The sequence below is a fragment of the Benincasa hispida genome, chromosome 10 (assembly GCF_027475165.1).
Source record: "Benincasa hispida cultivar pf3 chromosome 10, pf3_genome.v1.1, whole genome shotgun sequence".
NCBI lineage: Eukaryota > Viridiplantae > Streptophyta > Magnoliopsida > Cucurbitales > Cucurbitaceae > Benincasa > Benincasa hispida.
The window spans coordinates 50,453,424-50,476,213 of NC_143487.1; the positions used below are offsets into that span (position 1 = coordinate 50,453,424).

At 32.4% G+C, this 22,790-nt stretch overlaps 1 protein-coding gene across 1 annotated transcript; it reads left to right on the forward strand.

Moving 5' to 3' along the window:
- Nucleotides 1-9,577: 9,577 nt before the first annotated feature.
- On the forward strand, nucleotides 9,578-14,709 carry LOC120089388 (diaminopimelate decarboxylase 1, chloroplastic-like). Its single transcript, XM_039046840.2, has 8 exons — nucleotides 9,578-10,254; nucleotides 10,390-10,564; nucleotides 12,442-12,591; nucleotides 13,162-13,323; nucleotides 13,484-13,669; nucleotides 13,924-14,046; nucleotides 14,158-14,247; nucleotides 14,439-14,709. The coding sequence occupies exons 1-8, from the start codon at nucleotides 9,773-9,775 to the stop codon at nucleotides 14,517-14,519; spliced, it is 1,449 nt and encodes a 482-aa protein (XP_038902768.1). The 5' UTR covers nucleotides 9,578-9,772; the 3' UTR covers nucleotides 14,520-14,709.
- The last annotated feature ends 8,081 nt before the right edge of the window (nucleotides 14,710-22,790 follow it).

The window sequence follows — 22,790 nt, forward strand, 5'->3', positions numbered from 1 at the left end:
ACTTTGAGCCAAAATAGCCTATTGGCCTCGCCTTGGCCAAGGATGAGGGGGAAGTCAACCTTCTATGTTTGATGATCGGAGCACACAATGGCCTATCTGGGTCTTGGGAAGATGATGGTTTGGATCGAAAGCCCAAACCAACCTCCTCGGTCTCAGCCTTGACCATGATAATGTTGAGGGACCTTTTCCAGAGCTTACTATGGCCTGTTTGGGCCTTGAAAAAAATAATGTTTTGGATCAAAATGCCAAACCAACCTCCTCGGCCCATCCTTGTGTTGGACTGGTATGACAACCTTAGAAGGATAAATAGTGTTAATTTAATCTAATGAATTTTTTTTACTAATGTAGGCCCAATTAAATAAATCAATAAACTTTTTGTTAACAATTAATTTAAACAAGAATTTCAACCATCTAATATCCCAAAATAATCAAGAGGTTGACATAAATAAATTCAAGAACGAATTGTACCAATTAACTTTATGCAATGAAATATATTAACAAATTAATTGAAAAAATAAATAGGAGAGAGATAGAGAAATTGACACCAATAATTTTTATAATGGTTCGACACAACTCGGCCTATATCTACTTTCCAAGCTCTTCTTGGATATGTCACTACGAATTTGATTCTTTCTATGACTTAGATTCAAACTGCTACAACATTCTTTTTCCAGGTGTAAGAACAAACTCCGATCATTTTCATGGTTGAGGATTAAACCGTTATAACTTCTCCTTTTCCAGGATCAAGAGCAACCCTTACAATGAATTTAAAAATGAAGAATAAAATGAGAAAAACTCTCTCAAAGAGTATATCAACAAATTTGTAGTACTCAACAAATCAATCCTCATAATGCAATAAATCTTTCTCAAGAATTAAATGAAAAGAGTAAAATTGAAGCTCGGAGAGAGCAACAATGGTGGCTTGCTGAATTATGGAGGATTAAAAAGTAATGAAAGTTATCGTCAAAATTTGGAGAAGAAGATGAGTTTAAAAAGAGAGAAGTAGGTGAAAATTAAATTCAATTTGGATCTTTAAATCTTTGTAAAAGAAAATTGAATGGTTGAGATTAAAAATAAAAATAAACATAACCTTTTTAAAGTTAATTAGCCGTTAGACACAAACATATATAATATTACATTCATTTAATTTAAAGTCAACTAGATGTTAGACATAAACATATATAATATTAAATTCGTTTTATTTTAAAATTCATTTTGTTTTAAAAACCAATCAAAAAATCAAAAGTCTATCATGTGTACTCCTCCATTACTCCAAGTGACACTTTTCAGTTGGTTCACTTTGACGAGAAAAATTTATCCACTTCATCAACTCGGGATTTTCCATTAAGTTTGGTTCGACCATATTTTCTTTGTTTGAACTCCGATTTAAATGATCTAAATTGCTTTGTTGTTCCAAGTTCTACACAATGGACACTTCAAAACACTCAAATTGTTAATAAATAAAAGCAGATTTGCTATCATCAAAATATTAATTAATTAATTAATTAATTAAAATTATTTAAATTTGAAATTAAGGACAAAAAAGCCAACACCTTGGTCGAGGTCGAGTCTCGAAATTTGATGAACAAGGCATACCAAATGCACACCCTGACCCGTTTAGTTTGAAAGACAACCTATCTTATTTAGGATTATGTCCTAATACTAGTTGGTTATATTAAATCCCTTATATAAATACACCATTATGGTTCCATAAGAGGTATCTAAAAACTTGTGACTTCTTCTCTATTATTCAATTCTCTTAGTGACTTAGGCATCAAAATCATTTTTCTTCGTTTTGCAGGTCCTCTCTTCCCCAAATTATAAATTTACCGTTGATGTCACGTGAAAGTCAAATGCATTTTTCCTTTGCCAAAATTTGGCATCAACAATGGGTATGGAATTCTTATTCTTTATTTATTTATTTTTATTGAGTATCGCATAATATATATCAATTTTTTATTATGAAGTTTCAATTTCATCGGATAGCAAATTAAAAAATTTAGAAAAGCAATACAATCTTTACATTAAACTCGAATAATTATGATATGCTTTACTTTTTTTTTTTTTTTTTTTCCCTTTGAAGATTTCATTTGAAATTGTTAAGAAGATATTTGGACGTGTATTTAATGAATTTTAAAAACACATGTTAAAGAGGACATTGACGACTTTAAAGAACAATGGCCGTTACATCTACTTAAGTGAGTTAGCGAACATTGAATATTAAGTGAAAATTTGTGTAAGTTTGTACTTTCGTGAGGTGAAATTAATACATTGTCAAATTCATTAGTAAATTTTGAATTATGTGATGAAATAAGAATAATATGAAAAATAAAATAACAATGAATACAAGATAAGAGAGGAAAGTAAAAGTGAAGAAGCAGAAAGTTAATATCAGACTCAAATGTGGTGTACTCTATAAAGGCATCTTACAACCCTATTTATAGGACATAATGGAGTGTTACAAGGTAAAAGTTAATGAGGGAGGTTATGGGATTGGATAACCTATGAAAGTTACGGGTTTGTTGTAATATAAGTAAGTTATGGATATCTACAATACTACATTTATAATACTCTCCATTAGATATCCATAGTATGTAAAATAAATGTCTCATTAAAACCTTACTAGAAAAAATCCAATAGGATAAAAACATAATGAAGGAAAGAGTATATCATTCATACTTCAATAACTACCTCATTAAAAACCTTGCTAGGTAAACCCAATGGGACAAAACCATAGTCAAGGGAAAAAGAGTACAACACACATTTACTCCCCCTCATGAAAACATCACTTGATACCGTTGGTTGTCATATACAAATGTCATGTGTTAACTTTTCAAATGTTGTTGTAGGTAGCACCTTCGTCAATAAGTTTTCCAAGTTGTCTTTTGAAAAAATTCGTTGAATAGTGATATCGATACTTTATGCTTTAGCATCTTCATATATGAACACTATTGGCTAGCCTCTTACATCATTAAGATTTTAACATGATTTAAGTAATTGTTATGATATGTTTCATAACTGCCATAATATAAAAATTTTACTCTATGTATTAAGTAATCTGTTTAAGATCTAGTTCTTATGGGTTTGATAAGAACTTGCATCTTCACAATCAATTAGACCACAGTTAGATTTATGAGAATAAAATAAATCCATGTAAACTAATTCTAAAATAAAAATATAACATATGTTTAATATATATATATATATATATATATATATATATATATATATAAATAAATGAATTTGGTATTTGTAATCCTTCAGGGATATAATTATTAAGAGATTCATATAAATGTATAATGACTACATCCATAAGATGTATGTTAAGCTTTTCATTCACAACCAAATAAATTAGATATCTTATAATATTGTATCCACCATAGGAGAATATGTCTCATTATAATCAATACCATTTCTTTACAATAATTATTGTGAAACTTGTCTCGCGTTATATAATGTGACCCCATTCTATTTGTTTTTCTTATAAATATTCACTTATATCCCACATGTTTGACATTATCTAATGTTTGAGCTATTAGTTCTCACGATTTAAAAAATAAATTTATTTCTGTTAGATCGTTTCTTTCCACATAAGTCAATCATTTCTACGTCTCGATATTTTTTTTTCAATACCATTTCTTTACAATAATTATTGTGAAACTTGTCTCGCGTTATATAATGTGACCCCATTCTATTTGTTTTTCTTATAAATATTCACTTATATCCCACATGTTTGACATTATCTAATGTTTGAGCTATTAGTTCTCACGATTTAAAAAATAAATTTATTTCTGTTAGATCGTTTCTTTCCACATAAGTCAATCATTTCTACGTCTCGATATTTTTTTTTCAATATATATGAGTATATAATACTCATTTTCATAAATAATATCACGAGCAACATTGTATGTAAAAATGTACAGATTCATCTTTTCTTGTCATGACATATAATTAATTTATCTAGATCTATTTATTATCCTCTTTTACTTCAAGATTCTCACGAGTACTCATATTTAGGATTTCTTCTGGAATATCCATATTCTTAACTATTGACTATTTTTTACTATTTTTTTTTTCTAAGGATCTTTATCTTTGGAACCCATTTGTCTATCATGCTTCAGGCGTGTTGCAGACTCATTATTATTAACAACTTGTTACATTGGGATATCAATTTTAGATGAGATATATTCTGTAATGCATCTAACATTTGATTTGCAATATTTTGCAAATGAATTATCTTTTGAACTTCTAGTTCAAATTTATCTATATGATCAAAATGAGACAATACATATACATTTCATTCAACTTATTTTTCCAACTTCTTCTTAATTCCTTCCCCTAATGTTGGAAATTTTGTCTCATTAATAACAAATAACAAATTGTGTAGTAAATATAACATTTGTCAGAAGTTCAAAGTATTTATTAATTGATGTGAAATCAATTTCAACATAGATTCATAACCGCTTTTGAGAACTAATTTTAGTTGTTCCATCATCTTAGTTGATGTTGTGGATCAATTTAAACACATGAAATATATAAACATTTACTGAACATAAAATATATTTGGCTTCTGGTCATAAGCTTATAGGCCATTGACTTAGAGCATATACAATAACATGATCTCATATAGATTTAAAAGCTTTGCTATTTGAACATAAATGATAGGATATTCAACATTTATCCCAATTAATTATCAAATATTTGGGATGCAAACTCACTAGCAATATCAAAACAAAATAATAAGCATATATATGTGACTATTAACTAAATGCGCTAACAAAAATCATAAAATATTGAAATAGTTCACTTAGTGGATCAATAAATCCAGATGTATAACCATAAATCTGTTTCAAAAGTAGAAGAGGTTCAATTTCAATTTTAACCAGTGAGAGTTTGATAATTAATCTTTTGAGAACAAGTCGCATGTGACAATTTATAAGAATCTTTTAATTCTTCAATAGATGTCAATGTATATTTTCAATAATTATTTTGATTATTGACCTAAAATGACTCATAATGTCAAAGAAAACGTATATTTGGATCGATGAACTTTAGATTCATTGTTGTATATATTTCAACTACACAAATATGTGTGAGTACAATTTAAAAAGAAAAACATAACTTTTTCATATGCATTGCCCATTGAAGTCAATAGATATAGTATATAAATACCATATATTATTTTTATTATCAATCTTTTTAAGTGATATCTATTACAACATATACCTTCCAAATTTACTAAATTAAAGAAAAATAAAGTATATCAATTGTAAATTTTGCTCATGCGGCAAAATATTATTTTCTTTTCCAAAATCTTTTATTATCATATTTGATTTTTCGCATCAAGCATTGAATTTTTTGGAAAACATGTCTACTTTTAAGTATAATATACATAGATGTACTATATACAATACATAAATATTATTTATTCTTATTCCCTTTAGAAAATTTAAAAGAAATCCAAATGTCTCATATACAAGTGAGTAAAAAACAATAATCATCTCTTTAGTAGATTCAAATAAATTCTCAAAATTTACTTCCACACATCGTTTTTTTTTTTCCATTAATAAGGGTTTTAATTTTTTAAAGAGACTGGTATTGTACAACAGATACAAGATTATTGTCTATTTTGTATCATATTTGAAAAGTGAATTTTTCCTTCAAAACATTATATGTGTGGTTTAAATAGAATAATTATTTTCCTTTACTAACATGATTCTGACCCCAATGATTAAACATTGGAATGTTAATTTCAGGGACTGATATATTATTTGGACGAAAATCATTAATTTTCATAGAAACATCTGCTTGTATGTTTTATTCAACCTCAAAAGATATTAGATAAATATTCATCACAATATTTCAAACTTTCTTTCTCAAATTGCTAATACAAGAGCATAACATGTTTGATATATGCTTATTAGTTTATAAGCATTTATTAATTTAAAATATGTGCAACTAGAGGTGCAAGACAAAAGCAATGACCACTAATTGATTTAAGCAACTTTAGGTGTATTAAACCAAAACTAGTTTTAGGAAGAGTAATTAGCTATTATGCATAACTTTCAAACTTTGCCATAAAGGAACTCGATCAATTATATATATATATATAATCAATATATATAAATTTCAAAAACTCAAAATTTATCAATATGAGAATAATTTAAATATTCAACAATCAAATAAATTTCAATTCTAGTATAGCAAACAAAATAGACTAATTCATCTCCCAGGCTAGTTCCTAGGTAAAGCTGATAACGTGTTATAAAACAGAGAGGAGAAGAGAACAAACATAAGAACATAAGACAGAAACGGTGAGAGGTAGATAACATATTAACATATGTATTATGCTCAATTGAGATGTTTCCTTACGGCTTAAATACTTCAGCCTAACAAAAACAATCATTCCCTTAGTCAATTTTTATTTTTGATTCATTAATCTTTTAGTTAGGAGTTAATTTCTAGGTGAATTTTTAATATTATTAAAACAAATTCACTTTAAGAAATAATCTTTAATATCTTAAATCTTAAACCTTCCAAATTAAATTTAAAGATAATCATGCATATTTATTCTCATATTTCAAAAATAAAAGACAATATTATCTTAAGATAATTTTAACATATAAAAGTTAATATCAATATGAGAGAATCTTATCTTTATTTAAAGAAACTCAATCTTATTAAGAAATATGCAATCCAATTAAAGAAACAAATATCTTAACTTATTTTTTTTCATAAATAACAATTATATTTCAAGATATAGAAAATATAAACTAATTAGAAAAATATCACAAACAAATATTTCAAATATAAGAAAAATAAGATGCATGATTTGCAATCTATGGTAGATTTTACATACATTACAAAAAAATTGGTGAATGCATGATTTATAACCTCTATTGCGGCGTCTATGATATCATAAACATGATAAGAACAAAAAAAAAAAGAATCTACCTTCTAGCAAAGGAATAAAGTTATAATAAATTACACACATTGAATGTTACCCCAACAAAAGCATTGATAAAATATTGATATACACTCAATCGATAAAATTATGACATCAAATGCCTAACAAAAACCCTACAAATGCCTCTTGGAGTATTTATTAAAAATCAAATTGAATCTGAAAAGACGGAGATTAAAAATACTATGAGAACGTCAATAATTATATGTATACAAACAGTTGGCAAAGTAACAAATTGAATTGAGGATAAAATTCAGTGTACTTCGGAATGCATTGTATGCATGTGATAGAGACTAGAGAGAGATTTGTACAATAACTCAAAAGTTTTGTTTAATCTCTTACCCATAAAATCAAATCTCCTTTAATTTCCTAATTCAATTGCATAACAAGCAACCAAAGATTAATTATAATCTCAAAGTGGAAATAAGGCTGAAAAACTCACAAGTACTTTAAGACACTAGTTGGACTCATGCCTAAATATTTTAATTTTAATGTTCACATAATATTTAAATCAAGTTTACAATTTGATCTAATTAAATGTAAAATATAATATCAGATATATCTTAACAATCAATTCACAAACACATAAATCACATATGGTTTAAATAGAGTATTCACCTTATTTGAACATTAGTTTTAAATACCTCAATGATATGTAGACCTTTATTGTTCTTGGTATTTCGATGAATCAACTTTATTCTCAACAAATCTCCAAAGTGGTAGAGACTCGGGTTGATAACGTGTGATGAAAAAAGAACAATATGAACAACAAAATAACAATGAAAGCAAGACAAGAGAGAAAAGTAGAAGAGAAGAAGTGGAAGCTAATATCAAACTCAATTGTGATGTCTTCTACAAAGGCACCTTACAACCCTATTTATTAGGCATGGTGGAGGGTATATTATAAGGTAAAAGTCAATCAGGTAAAACTCAATTGTTGGTTGTCATATTACAAGGTTATGAGATTGGGTAACCTATAAAGGTTACGGGTTGTAACATAAGTAAATTATGGATATCTACATTTAAAATAAATTCACTTTTTTTCTCTATCAGTCATGTTCTCTTAAAACTAGGTAGTCAACTAGTGTCAATGTTTGCTCCAGGCAAGGCTCAAAGCCCACGGACAGGTTCAAGCCTAAAAGAAACTGGGAGTCAACATGGAAAAATGAGCGTCCCAAAAGGAAAAAGTCAAAACCTTGGGTTGTGAGTCGACCATCCGAGTCGGTAAATATATACCAATTGAGAAATAACCGAGTTGTGCTTGGTTTGGCGCCCTGTCACCTCGAGCGATGTAAATTATCTGATACTGCTAGAGTTACACGTAACCATAAGTGACTATCAAAGAAATGATATTATAAATAGTCTCATTCGACGACGCCTACAAAGAAGGGTAAGTAATTTATGCACTCCCTATACTAAATTAGGCATCAGAATGTTGTAGGTTGGACATCACACCAGTGTAAGGATCTTTCATGCAAATCAGTTTGGAAAGTGAGATCAGACTAGGAGAAACGAGCTGGAGGCAAGCTTAGAGGGGTCCATATTCAACGACTCCAGCAACTAGCAAATAAAAATTTATCTTATAGCAACTATTTGTTTTTTGGTACAATGTGAAGATAAATTTGAATATCTAATATTTAAAACAAATGTATAATATATTAGTTACTTTTAATGTCATTTCAAGACATGACTTTTGAGTAGAGATATCTTTGGGACCCACCTCTAATAGGGGTGGAGAATCTCCATTTAGATGAAGAAAAAAATTTTCCTACTAGCTAAGTGAAGACGGATAATTTAGATAGATAATTAACCATTTAAAGAGTTTTTTTTTATAAATAATTTAATATGAACTTTTATTTTATTTTATTTAAGAGGTTTTTGAATTTTTCTTAAAAGAATTAACTATTTAAAGAATAGATTCATAAGGAATTAACAATTTAAAATAAGGTTCCTAGTGGAAACTAACTATTTAATTGATTTTTTTTCTTGAAATTTCATTTAATTGATTTTCAGATGTGAAATTTATGTGGAAACCCGATTCTACAAATTCTCCATGATGAATCTCCATTTCGATCCTCACAAAAGTAATTGAATTTTTTTCGAGAATAGAGAATGAAATGAGAGGTAGAGACGAGGACGAAGAAGCCATCTTCGTCCCTTTCCCACCATGTAACATTTAAGATTTCCCAAACTGTTGGTAGGAAGAAGGAATGCTTGCACAACCACCATATCATCCAATTTATTATTTTTCTCATAGATTTTCTTTATTCAACCATATTTATATAAAATAGTTTGAAAACTATAGTCTCCTATGGTAATCATTTGATTTTTAATTTTTCAAAATTAACTATTTGGTTTCTATAATTTTTAATTTATACTTTAGGAATATTTTCAAAATCAAATTCAAAATTTGAAAACTAAAAATTATAATTTTAAAAACTTGTTTTATTTTAAAAAATTGACTAATAAATCAAATGTTTACATTGGAAAACTATGAGCAATAAAATGCTTAGAAAAAAAAAAAAACATAGTTTTCAAAAATAAAAAATAAAAAACAAAATGGTAACCAACACTCTTTTAGTTTTTATAATAAATTTTAAAAACTAACATATTAGAAAGAAAAAAAGGTCCCAATTTTGATTGGACAGCATTCTCACCTTTTTGGCTTGGCGTTTGTCAATGGCATTGGTTAGAGCATTGTTTTTGGAGTAATTCAGGCGTGCGACATTCAAGTTTCCCCTCCATAAACCTAAAATTCAATGCTTACAAATCACTCTCAACAGTGAATCACCGAGAAGAGTCTTAGCTATGGCGGCCGCAAATCTCTACTCTCCTTCACCTTCCCTTCCTAGCACCCTCAAACTCAAACACTCTCTTAATTCAAACCCATTTCCCCGTATTCCATTTCGTCGTCACAAGCCCTTCTCCAAAACTCCTCTCTCCCTAAAAGCTGTTCTTTCTCAAAACCCATCTAAAACCCAGACCCAATTTCACCATTGTTTCTCCAAATCCTCAGATGGGTTTCTTTATTGCGAGGGAGTTAAGGTGCAGGACATCATGGAATCTGTTGATAAGCGCCCTTTCTATCTTTACAGTAAATCCCAGATAACTAGAAATGTTGAAGCTTATAACGAGGCTTTGGAAGGACTGAATTCGATCATTGGTTATGCGATTAAGGCCAATAATAATTTGAAAGTGTTGGAGCATTTGAGGAAGTTGGGTTGTGGAGCTGTGCTTGTTAGTGGAAATGAGCTTCGCTTGGCTCTTCATGCTGGTTATGACCCCACCAGGTGAAACTTCCCTAGTCCTTCAATTTGTTATTCCGTATTCAATTGTTTGTGAACTTTTTTCATTTAAAAAATGAGCTTCCGGCCCATGGTTTTCAATTTTCTTGGACTGATTTTACTTTGATGATCGATTAACAGATGTATTTTTAATGGGAATGGTAAACTTTTGGAGGATTTGGTTCTAGCTGCGGAACAAGGTGTTTTTGTTAATGTGGATAGTGAGTTTGACTTGGATAATATTGTAGCTGCTGCAAGAATCGCTGGAAAAAAAGTCAATGTTTTGCTTCGTATTAATCCGGATGTGGACCCTCAGGTATGGGTTTATAACTCTTTATTTTGGATGTTTGTTGCTTCTTTTACCCTTGAACTTGTCATATCATTTGAAAAATTCAGTATGAAATGAGTTATCTTGCAATACACAAATCTTAGGGAAGGAGAAAGTTAACTTTAGTAAATGTAAGCAAGCATCCTACAATGACAAAAAAAACTCAACATGCTGAGATTTCTCCTAAAGAGTGTATCTCTCACTTCGTCTTGGATTAGGTATTCAATTAGATAAAGGATAAGCCTGCTGGGAGAAAGGGGTTAATATCTCATATTTGACTTCCACATAACTTACCTTTCTACCAAGCACCAAGCATCCTTCATCAATACAAACAGTGTTATCAAGGCGACCCCAGGTTCATGCCTTTAGCAAGAGGCGAGACGACCTGGGTCCACGCACCTTGAAGCCCACCAGAGTGAGCTTCTTCAATCAAGCGCTTGCCTGGTAGCGCCTTGTGTCACCTTCACCATGGGCAATGAGGCTCGCCTGATACATCTACCTTTTTTTTCTTTGGCTTCTTCAACGTCTTCTTCGATAAAAAGGGCAGAGAAGAAAGTATAAATAAGAAGGGTAGGAACTAGATGGGAAAAGAGAAGAACATGAAAAAGGAGATGAGTCAGGAGGAGAAGAAAAAATGGATAGGAGAGTAAAGAAAAAATTGAAGAAGAAGAAAAAATGTATGAAAAGAAGAAGTAAAGAAGGGACGTATGTATAATACAAGTGCTACCTCAACCCCCCTACTCAATAAATTATCCCCCCTGCTATGTTTAAGCAATTGTGTAGGGAAATTGGTCCTGCTACTTAGTCATTTAACTCCTTGCTCTTCTTCTGTGAGTACGTACAGCAGGAAGGCCTAGTCTTATCATTTATCAAGTTTAACCTTCTAACTCAACTCTACTATTTGGATCATCAAAATCGTATTTGATAGATTCCTTGTGAATCACTGTAGGTGCAAGTGCAAGCAAGTTGGTTCAAACACCATAGACTAGTTGTTGGATTGAAAAAAAGCTTTAATATGAACCAGTAGGTCTGTTTATAATTGTTGGAATGCCTTGAATTTGTTTGTTGATGCTTCAAACAATCAAGTACAGCTATATAAACTCTTTAACCCTAGAGGTGCCGTTTGTGTATTCAGAAAAAATTTTCTCTAATAATACTGTTTTCCCTCTGCCCCATGGACGTAGTTAGCACACTGTTAATGAACCACTTATATCTGTGTGTTGGTTCTTTTATGTTTTTTTTTTGTATTCTTTAATTGCCGATTACGTAACAATAAAGCTGGAAATGAGCAAGAACACCTATTGGTGAAGTTAACTAACCAAAAAACTTGTATTTTATCATTTAATTACTGTCAGAGTTCCCTCAAACAATTATCTGTTGTTTTACTCTGACCATTCCCTTTATGAGATTAAAAAAAATAGGATGTTGGTTCCATGTTAAGTTTATGGTTTTTCTTTGGTCTTATAACCAAAGACCATTAAGCACTTGCATCTTTATAATGAAATTTATGCCTTGTGGTTAGAAATGCTTCCTAATCCTCCCTTCCCCTTACCCTCAGTACCCAATGTTTTTTTATCTCTACTGTAAAAAGATTGCTTACTCAATTTTTGCATTAACCAATGATAATGTTCCTTAATTCAGTTTTCACCAGTCAACGGTTTACTCTCTGCACCCAGTAGTTAGAACCTAAACGACAACATCTTGATGATAATGTTTTCTAACCTTCAAAAGGAAAACTAATGCACATCTAATTGCAACTGAAAGCATATATGAAGCTACCTATTTTTGCTAATCGTGGTTATAATTTGCAGCAAGTTAATTGTTATCATTCCATAATTTGATGGTTGTGCATTATGTTTACTTAGGTACATCCTTACGTTGCCACGGGTAATAAAAACTCCAAATTTGGTATTAGGAATGAAAAGTTGCAATGGTTTCTGGATGCTGTTAAGGCACATCCTGACGAGCTTAAGCTTGTTGGGGCCCATTGCCATCTTGGTTCCACCATCACCAAGGTAAGCAATCAACTATTGTGTTCCAACTTCCTCGGTTAGTATAGCTCAAAATCTTACATTTTGAAATAAACTTGTATATGATGTGAGTGTGACTATAACTTTTTAGGTTAAATTGCAGATTTGGTCCTTGGGTTCAAGAAAGTTAGAATTTAGTCCCTATAATTTGATGGACTATTTATGAGGTTTTATCAATTCATAAGGATGAAGTTCTAACTCTTAAAACTACAAGGAATAAATTCTAACTTTCTCCAAATCATAGGGACCAAATTTATAATTTAACTAACCTTTTAACATCTGTACTGTACAGTAACTGCTTAAGTTTATGAATCATGAGATGTTTTAACTGTTTGTGGTTGTCATTTTATGAAGTTAATTATGTTATCTCAATTTATCTCTGGTCATGTACTTTTATCCTAGATTATGCTTGTGCTCATCCGTTTTTGTTTGTAACTTTGTTCTTTTTTTTTTTTAAGACCGATACCATTTTTCTATTTTTATCTATAGTTTATTTGTTTTTATGAATAACCGAACTTTTATTGGGAAGATTGATATCATTTGTCTATATGATAGGTGGACATATTCAGAGATGCTGCTGTACTAATGGTCAACTACATTGACCAGATCAGAGATCAAGGTTTTGAAGTTAATTACCTAAACATTGGAGGTGGATTGGGGATAGATTATTATCATGCCGGTGCCATTCTTCCTACTCCTAGAGATCTCATTAATACGGTAGGTGTTCTTTTCCTTATAATTTATTGCTCTTGGGTTGAGAACAAATAAATTTTCTAGGGGCCATAACTTGCCTGTCGTGGATGGTAATTTGAATGGAATTATTTGCTTTTTTCAAATAAAAGTTTTTGAACATTCTCAATTGTGGCTGCCAATGCAGGTACGGGAGCTGGTCCTTTCACGAGATCTTAATCTAATCATTGAACCCGGGAGATCACTTATTGCCAATACTTGCTGTTTGGTTAATCGAGTGACAGGGGTCAAAACTAATGGAACTAAAAACTTTATCGTAATCGATGGAAGCATGGCTGAACTTATCCGCCCTAGTCTTTATGATGCTTATCAAGTAAGTATTCCACTAGATGATCGTATCTTGTTGTAGACATTGACATACTCATCACATTTGGAGATGAGCAAAGTCTTTTCTACGACCATATGTTTTAATCTTTCCAATAGGATCTTCACTTTATGATCAGTATAACTCTTTCCTAAGTGCGCTCCATCAGAATCTGGGACGCAATGTTGGACATCTTGGCTGTTAAATATATCATAAAGTACTTGTTTGTCGCGATAATTAGATCGACTTGGTGATAAATGCAGCACATAGAGTTGATTGCTCCTTCAGCACCAGATGCCGAGGTCTCGACATTTGATGTGGTTGGCCCTGTCTGTGAGTCTGCAGATTTCTTAGGGAAGCAAAGGGAACTCCCAACTCCAACCAAGGTAGTATCTTATCCTGTTTGGGACTTGTCATGACCATGGTGATACCTTGTAATATCCCAAGAAAATATAAAAATGCGATTAATATTTGCCGTTGGTAAATTTTCTTTGCAGGGGGCTGGCTTGGTTGTCCATGATGCTGGTGCTTACTGCATGAGTATGGCATCTACTTACAATCTCAAGATGCGTCCTCCCGAGTACTGGGTAATTCGCTCCTTCCTTGTTTCTTTTCTGCCATCTTAGCAAATCTTTAGCTATTTCTTCTTTTATTGCATTTGACTCCCTCTTTTGCATTGGAAAAATGCAAATTATTTTTTATTGCTCTTTATGTTGCTGATTTGTTGAGGTTGTCTGATCTTAAACGAACTTGAAAGAAACTGCTTCTTTGAATTTAGGTTGAAGAAGATGGATCAGTGTCCAAAATCAGGCATGGTGAGACGTTTGACGATCACCTCCGGTTCTTCAAAAATCTTTGATTGGAAATTTGAGTCCATTCCTGTTGTCGGAATTATATCTGGTACGGCCTTTCTCCCCATGTATGTTTGGGTGTTCCAACTGATCAGTCAAGATGTTGGCCAATGTTGACTATAGAGTCTTTTAGAAAGACAGTTCTTGAACTTTTGTAAACTTGAAAAGCAAATAAATATGATCATGTTTCTTATCTTATGTTGTGTGAGTAAAGATGAAAAAGAGACATGAGAACTTATTATCTAATTTTGGAGGGATAGCTGTCTCATTGAGGGTAAAGGTAACAGAAAGCAAATGTGAAGTGGATTTGGAGTAATACTCAAAAGTAGAGGGAAAATGGGTTTCTGTCAAATCCATGGTGGTGTTCTCTATTTGCAGATGCAAATAAAGAAACACACATGAAAAGTTGCCAAAGCTAAGGCTTCAAGTTAGAAGCCCTAATTGGATTTTTAAGATGAATACACTATTGGGGGAGGGCAATGACACATATTATTATTATTAATACTTATACAGAACTAAGAGATCATAGGTTCAATTTATAGTGACCACCTATCTATGAATTAATATCTTTTGAGTTTTTTTGACACCTAAATATTGTAGGATTAGGCAGATTGTCATACAAGATTAGTTGATGTGCGCTTAAGCTGGTCGAGACACTCATGTATATGTATATAAAAAGAAAAATGTGCTTGGGTGAATGTCATTTTAATCTTTGAGATTTGATTAATGATTCTGTTTGGTTTCTAATGATAAGTTTAACGACAAGTACCATGGAAACCTACTTTTGAAAATTCAGAATATAAATATATATATATATATATATATATATATATATTTTGGATAGATATAAAACCTTTGATGTGTTTGCATAAAATTATTATTTTAGGTTAAAAACTACTTTTGATCTATAACTTTTATCGGAGTAATAATTTAGTCTTTGAACTTTAATTTGTATTAATTTAGTTTATGTACTTTTAAATTTGTAATAAGTTAGTTTTTGTACTTTAATACGTAACGATTTAGTCTATGTATTTTACAATCTGTAATGATTTAGTTTCTGTCGTAAAAATTTTATCAAACCTAAGAGTCAACTTTTATTATGTAACGACTTAATCATTATAGTTTTTAAATAAATTTGATTATTGACTAATTTATCATTTTGCATGTGTAAGAAATCTTATTAAATCATACTAATGTTTTTTTTACGATAGGGGTTGTTACAGATTGGAAAGTACAAAGACTAAATTGTTACTTATTAAAGCTTAGGACTAAATTGTAACGAATTTGCAAGTATAGGGACTAAATCGTTTATTGATTAAAGTTTATAGACTAAATTGTTATTTTTATAAAAGTTAAGAGACCAAAAGTGTATTTTAATCCATTGTAATGTCTTAGTCATGCTTATATTGAATAGTTATCAAAATTTTTGTTGTATTTTGGAATGGTTTGTTAAACATTTGGGATCAAAATGTTATTTATCCTAGAAAAGGAAATTTGATCCAACTATAAACTTTGTTTATTTTTAGAGTAATTTATTGTTGTACCTTTTGAAATTGACAGTAGAACTTTATGTGGATAAAGTATATATATATATATATTAGAAAGTTGCTTGTATTGGTTTAAATAAAGTCAATCCACCTTCTATAAGGTATAGATAATTTGGTTTGGATTTAAAATCAAATCAAATTCAATATTCTTATTGAGTTTCTTCAACAATTGGGATCAATATTATCTTTCTAATACTCTTTTAACTTTAACCAAATTTTAATAAAGTTGAAAGAGAGAAGGCAAAACACTCCAACTTCCTTTATTTTCAAGGCATCAATGATTAGGACTTTCATGCAAATTTTGGCACTCAATCTGTTCAATTGCGATGCAATCGCATTCTTGGAACCAATCCGTAAATGAACTAGTTGTTGTTGCTGTTATTAGCCTTGCTAACATAATCTAAATAGTAGCAGTAATATTTTTTTTTGAAAGCATTCCTATTTGAATGATTTTTTTTCAAAAGCCTTTTTTAATTGATCAATTTCGATGGAAGATGCCACTCAAATGAGTATAAATTTCATCAACCAAACTCTTATCACATATAATTTACCACTCATGTATTATCTAAAAAAAAATTATAAGATTATTCTAAGGGTATTCTGAGAATAAATCGAAGGATAAATTTAGGAAAAATGTGTTCTTATGATTTTTTTTTTTTTTTTTTGTGGGGTTAACTTTTTCATTTCTTTATTGAAGTTAATAGTTTATACTTTGGAAAATTGTACTGATGAAGGGTCCAATTGAAAAATGGCCATCTGCATGAAAATCAATGAAAAATGACCTTCTAGTGTTAACACCATGTGAATTTATCGTTTCGCCCCTGAAATCCACCGCGTGCCTGCGATTACCAAAGAAACTTGATGCTCGATACCCCCTCACATGCTTCTTGCTCCTCACTATTCTAATGCCCTATGATTGCTTCGCTGAGAGGCCACTCGATGCATGATACGCTTCTTACTCGATGTTTGCCATACCAGGCTCGATCCTTGATACACATTCCTTGACACCCTTATGACTTTTTGAATTCTTAAGTGCCCATTTAAAACTCGTTGTCTCACTTCATCACCATCATTTTGAATACTTTCACTAGTTCTCTCTCGTGTATCGAGTAACATGTGTCATGTATCGAGGAACATGAATCGAGCGTCATGGAACAAGTATTGAGTAGTATGTATATTGAAATGAGGAACAAACAAATAGAGGAACAAGGAACGAGGAACGAGTGATATGTATATTGTAACCTGGTTAACATACACCGAGTATACAAAATAGTAGTTCATTAGCATCGAACTTATGGAGAAACGAGGAACGAGGATCAATTAACATGCATCTTGTAACCTGGTTAACATACATCGAGTACACACAAAATAGTACTTCATTAGCATCAAACACATAAAGGAACAAGGAACGAATATCGTGTAACATGCATTGTGTATAGAGTAACGAAGAATTTACAGAATTACACTTCAATTTACAAAAAATTGTGATTCTGTGTACCTGTGGTATGTGGGCGTGGCTCTATGTCTGTGGTCTGTGGCTGTGGCTCTGTATTTGTGGTTTGTGACTGTATATCTGTTTTCTGTGTTCATGCCCATATTTGATTGCGTTTAGACATGTCAAACGGTTCATTGCACCGTTTTCTATTATGTCTTGGATTGCCAACCAGTCGCATTTCTTGCCTGAAGGATGTTCTTTGGTAGAGGTATCCTATTTATCCTTCGTCTGCCACCCTGTACAACTCTTCTTGATGGGAGTATTTTAACCTCAACATACCCCGATGGCGTTTCCCAATCGAATACATGATCAAGTGGATTTATGATGGAGTTGACATTCACCAAACGAAAGCTATTAAGGATTTAAGCACTCTAACTGCATCAATTTTAAAGAAAAAGAATGCATATTCAAGGAAAAACCAAAAATAAGGTTTATTGTATAAAACCTCTATAGATTCCACCAATTTGCTTGATTTTTCTCTAATTTCTTTTTCCCACCCAACAGTAGACCACTACCAAAGTCTTCTATACTATCCTCAGGCCTTAGATTAAGTGGTGGAACACAAATTGAAAGCAATTTTATTTGAGATTTGAGAGTTTGAAGAAGTGAAGAAAAATTTGATTTTTCTGGTTTTTTTATTCTTAGAATTCTAGTTACATGAATGATAAATTGAGTTAAAAACTTCAATTTATAAGAGTTTATCATGCATATCATGTTGGGATTGGTATCCTAATTCTCCCGGAGTCTCGTAGTTTGTAATTTGTACACATTGTTGTGAATAAAATAAGAGTTATTTTATTTGACATTTACTCATATCCAATAAACAAAGTTCCATGGTTATTGTATGTAAACTTAAGTATGTATACGAGATATACAAGTAGATCATACCTTAAGTAATAACTTAAAAAGGTTTGTAGTATAAGGATTAAGGAGGGATACCTGATCCTGGTGACACTTTGTAGAGGTTTACAAGTGTTGTGAACTACTACATATGGTAGATCCTGACCATTCATGTGGAGACATGCGAGTAGGGGTGTCCTATACAAAGAGTTTGTATAAGACCGGACCACGAGATGACTAGTCTCTTTATATAACGCCGTTGATACTTGAGACTTACATCTCACCTAAACGACCATAAGTGACATGACCTCAATCCTGAGTGTTTTGGGAATTCCTGCCTTTGAGGGTAGTCATTTGATTAGTATGGGTGAGAGTGGCCACATTGACAACTTAACATGCCTACCTTTTTGGGAATTTGTCTGATCTGGGAGCTGGGAACTCAGTTACACAAGATGGAATTCACTCCTTCCTCGAAGCAGGGGTAAGTAGATAGATTGCTCCCTTAAGGGTTGATTCCGGGTCTTGAACATAGTGGCTACAGCTTCTCTTTGGAAGAGAGGACTCATTCATAGTAGGACTATGACTTATGTTCATTAGAGGGATCAGTGGTACTTAAGGAGTTAGATGTAACTACAGGGGTATAATGATTATTGGCCTAGCTGTACTTATGAGCGAACTGTGAAGGGTTATCACATTGTTGATTGGTTGATATGGACACAAAATATATTTGTAGTAATGAGAATGCAGCTGTCGATTTTTAGTGGAGCGTTTAGCAGTTAATGGATGGTGGATCCCGTGACTAAAGAGTTTAGTCAGTTATTCACGTACCGTTGGAGCTTCAAGCTATAGGTCCATAAGGTCCCCTTGGTAGCTCAATGGATTCAAGTTGAGAATTAGTTCTTAGTTTTGATTTGAAATGTTCAAATTGACAAGAGGAAATTCGATTATATATTATATGATCGGTGTCATGTATGAGATACATCAAGTGGAAGATTAATGTAAATGAGATTTCATTAAGTACCATGAAATAGAAAAATAACTATGGTTTATATATTTCATGAGATGAAATATTAAAACTATAGGTTATAAATATAATATGGTAAGTTGGTTATCATATATATACATAATAATATTAATTATTGGATAATTATATATTTTTCTCTAATAATCAATTGATGAGAGGTTATTGGTAGTTTCATGGTAATCGTGAGATAAAAAGGAAAAATATTTTCCTAAATTTAGTAGATTTGCAAGAGTTGCTATTCTCGAAAAGTACTCACGGATCGCTGTCAAGTGAATTAGATTTACTAAACAATAGTTGAAAAGAGACTAAATGATCATGGAGCGACACTACACGATAGTTCACTCAACTGGTCATCTTCTAAACGATCTCGGGGCTTTTTCTATACGATAGTTTGTCGTCTTCTAAACGATTGAGCATTCGTCTATACGATAGACTACTGTCATCTCCCACTTGCTCAATTGTTTACACGATTGTTATTCCTCCGGTATCTTCCTCTAACCAAGTCCACATGGAGCCCACACTTATGGATTCTCACACCGAGAATACCAAGATAGCCATTATGGTGGTGTCTTACTCAACTCAACTGGGTTCGAGGTTTTGGAGGCTGTTCGTTGGGTTCATGTTCTTGGAGATTGTTGAGTTTGTGATTGCTGTTGATCGTACTATGTTGCGGTCATAGTGTTCGAGCGTTCATATGTTGCTGTCTTGGAGACTAAACGAGCATTCGTGATCGAGGGAGGTTGAACACGAATCTTCAAAGGTATGATACTTTATCCCTTGATCTCTTATGTAAGCATGCTGTAATTTCGTATTGTGCATGATCTGTAAGTTTTCGTTTCTTGATTGTAATTGTGTATATTCAAATATGAATGGAATTTGGAGCGATCATTCCCCTGCTCATGGAAATCCTCATGTCTAATTTCCTTCAATTAGTATCAAAGCCAAATTGTTCTGATATTCCAAATTTTATTTCTGTTTTAAACTTTTTTTACAGTTGTGGTGGGTTTTCTGCATTTGTGTTAAGTGGTAAATGCATTTGTGGATGGCGTTAATGAATGTCTACGGGTTTCTTTTGATTACAAAGTGTTAATTTGTGAGGGCCCTTGTGTTTTTAGGCATAATTAACCAACAATTGAGTTTGTAATTCAAAGTGTTTGAGTTTTTCGAGTCGTTCGTGATGAAGTTTCGAAGCATGGAGATGCGGTTCTCAGCAAAGAAGAAGACCAAGAGTTGGTCGTATCGTGTAGCCTCAGGTAAACGATCGTTGGGATTTGGCTAAACGATCGTGTAGATTTTTCTGCGTGATCGTGTAGTATTTACTAAACGATGGTTTAGCTAATGCTAAACGATGGGGTAATGGGGTAAAGTGTTTGCTCTGTCGTGTAGCGTTGGTTGCCCGATCGCATAGACGTTGGAGGTAAAAGATCGAATGGGAGCATATGATGCTCATCGTTTAATAAAAGACGCGCGCATTAAAGGATCATATAGTTAGCATGCCTTATCGCATAGTCACTGACTACACGATCACGCGAGATCCATGTTTGGCCTCGTGGTGCCCTAGGAGCATCCCCCTTCAGATTGTGTTTGCATGAGTCAATATCATGGTGGACGGAAAGAGTGTTTATAGTAAGTGGGTGAATGGTGTGTGTCAACACGTCCTACGATCTCTATCATTGGTTCGCACCGTGAGATCATTCTTGCACTCCCTTGTAGTACCCTGGGAGCGTCCCCCTTCAGATGGGTTTTGTGTAGTTGGTCAATATCAAGGTGAAGTCCATAAATGGATAGGATCACATTAGTTTTTGTCCCAATCAGATTTTTTCCCTTTGGATTGGTTGCTTGGGGTGGAACTCTAGGGCCTAAAATGGTGGGTCACACTTACGGGAAATTTTTAAGTAAGTTAATGATTTCTTGACCAAATCAATGATGGCTAGTCGTTATAGAAGCAAGAATTATTCTGGTATTAATGACTAGTTGAGAAAGTCTTAATTTAGAGTAGAGATAAATTGACCTCCCATCTGTGGTTTTTGTCTTAAACCTTTGAAGCGTCATTGCGAAACTAGATGTCACACGGGGTTTATGTTAGTTTTTCTAAACCGTATTGGATATTGTTTATTTTTTCAACGGGTATTTGCTTAAAACCTAATGTAGGTCAATGTGTTTTTGTTTTCAGTAACATGTTTGATTTTCCGTTTAATGCCTCTAGTTTGACCGATTACATACAGTAGAAAGAGTCTTGTAAAACACATTTCATGGTAAATGACCTCGAGTTTGCCATGGTTGAGAAGTATCCTCAAGTCTCGACCCTTGATGCACTGCGAAGTGTTCATAATGCATATGAGGTGTGGATGACAACTAATTCATTGGCTCGACTTCACATATTGGCTAGCATACTTAATGCTTTGGCCAAAAAAAGTTGAGAACATGGTCATTGCACGTGAGATCATGAACTCATTGCAAGAATTGTTTGAACGTTAGTTCTTACTTTTCGAGCACAGAGGGATGGATGACAAAACCAGTAGTGTCAGTTCCCAAGTTAAACTCCAGTAAGAGAAAGTAAGTGTTGCTGACTCTATTAAAGTTCATAGAAGAGAAGTGTTCTTTGAAATGGAACTTAGAGCTTATTTAGGTTATGATACTGATCCCCTACTCTCCAAGAGAGGAGGATGTCTAAAGATAGTAAATATGATTTATTAATATTGGAGACGTGTTTAGTAGAGAATGATGATTCTTCTTGGATCCTTGATTCGGGTGCTACTAATCACGTCAGTTCCTCTTACCAAGGATTTAATTCCTGGAAAAATTTGTCACAAGGAGAGTTGACTCTTCGAGTTGGTACCGGTGAGGTTGTTTCAACTGTTGCTATAGGCAGACTGAAGTTATTTTTAGATAAGAAACATTATCTGTTACTGAATAATGTTTTTGTAGTTCCTCATATCAAGAGGAACTTAATCTCGGTTTCTTGTCTTATTGAACAAGGTTATACTGTCTCTTTCTCTGAGAGTAAAGTGTTTATTTTCAAGAATGGAATGAAGATTGATTTTGGTTCAATGGAAAATAACTTATATGTACTAAGGCCATTAATCATAAAAGCCTTATTTAATACTGAAATGTTTAGTACAATGACAACAACTAAAAGACCAAAGGTTTCTCTTAAAGAAAACGCCCATCTTTGGCATATAAGGTTAGGTCACATCAACCTCAAAGGATTAAGCATTTGGTGAAATGTGGACTTCTAAAGAGTTTAAAAGAAAACTCCTTGCTGGTGTGTGAATCATGCCTTGAAGGCAAGATGACCAAACGACCTTTTACTAGAAAAGGTTATAGAGCCAAGGAAGCCTTGGAGCTTGTACACTAAGACCTCTATGGTCCT

Bases quoted from the DNA above. Each gene is read 5' to 3' on its own strand.
- LOC120089388 (XM_039046840.2), top strand. From the start codon at position 9,773: ATGGCGGCCGCAAATCTCTACTCTCCTTCACCTTCCCTTCCTAGCACC. The intron at 12,592-13,161 runs GTAAGCAATCAA...TCTATATGATAG, and splicing joins TTGGTTCCACCATCACCAAG to GTGGACATATTCAGAGATGC. The intron at 13,670-13,923 runs GTAAGTATTCCA...TGATAAATGCAG, and splicing joins GTCTTTATGATGCTTATCAA to CACATAGAGTTGATTGCTCC.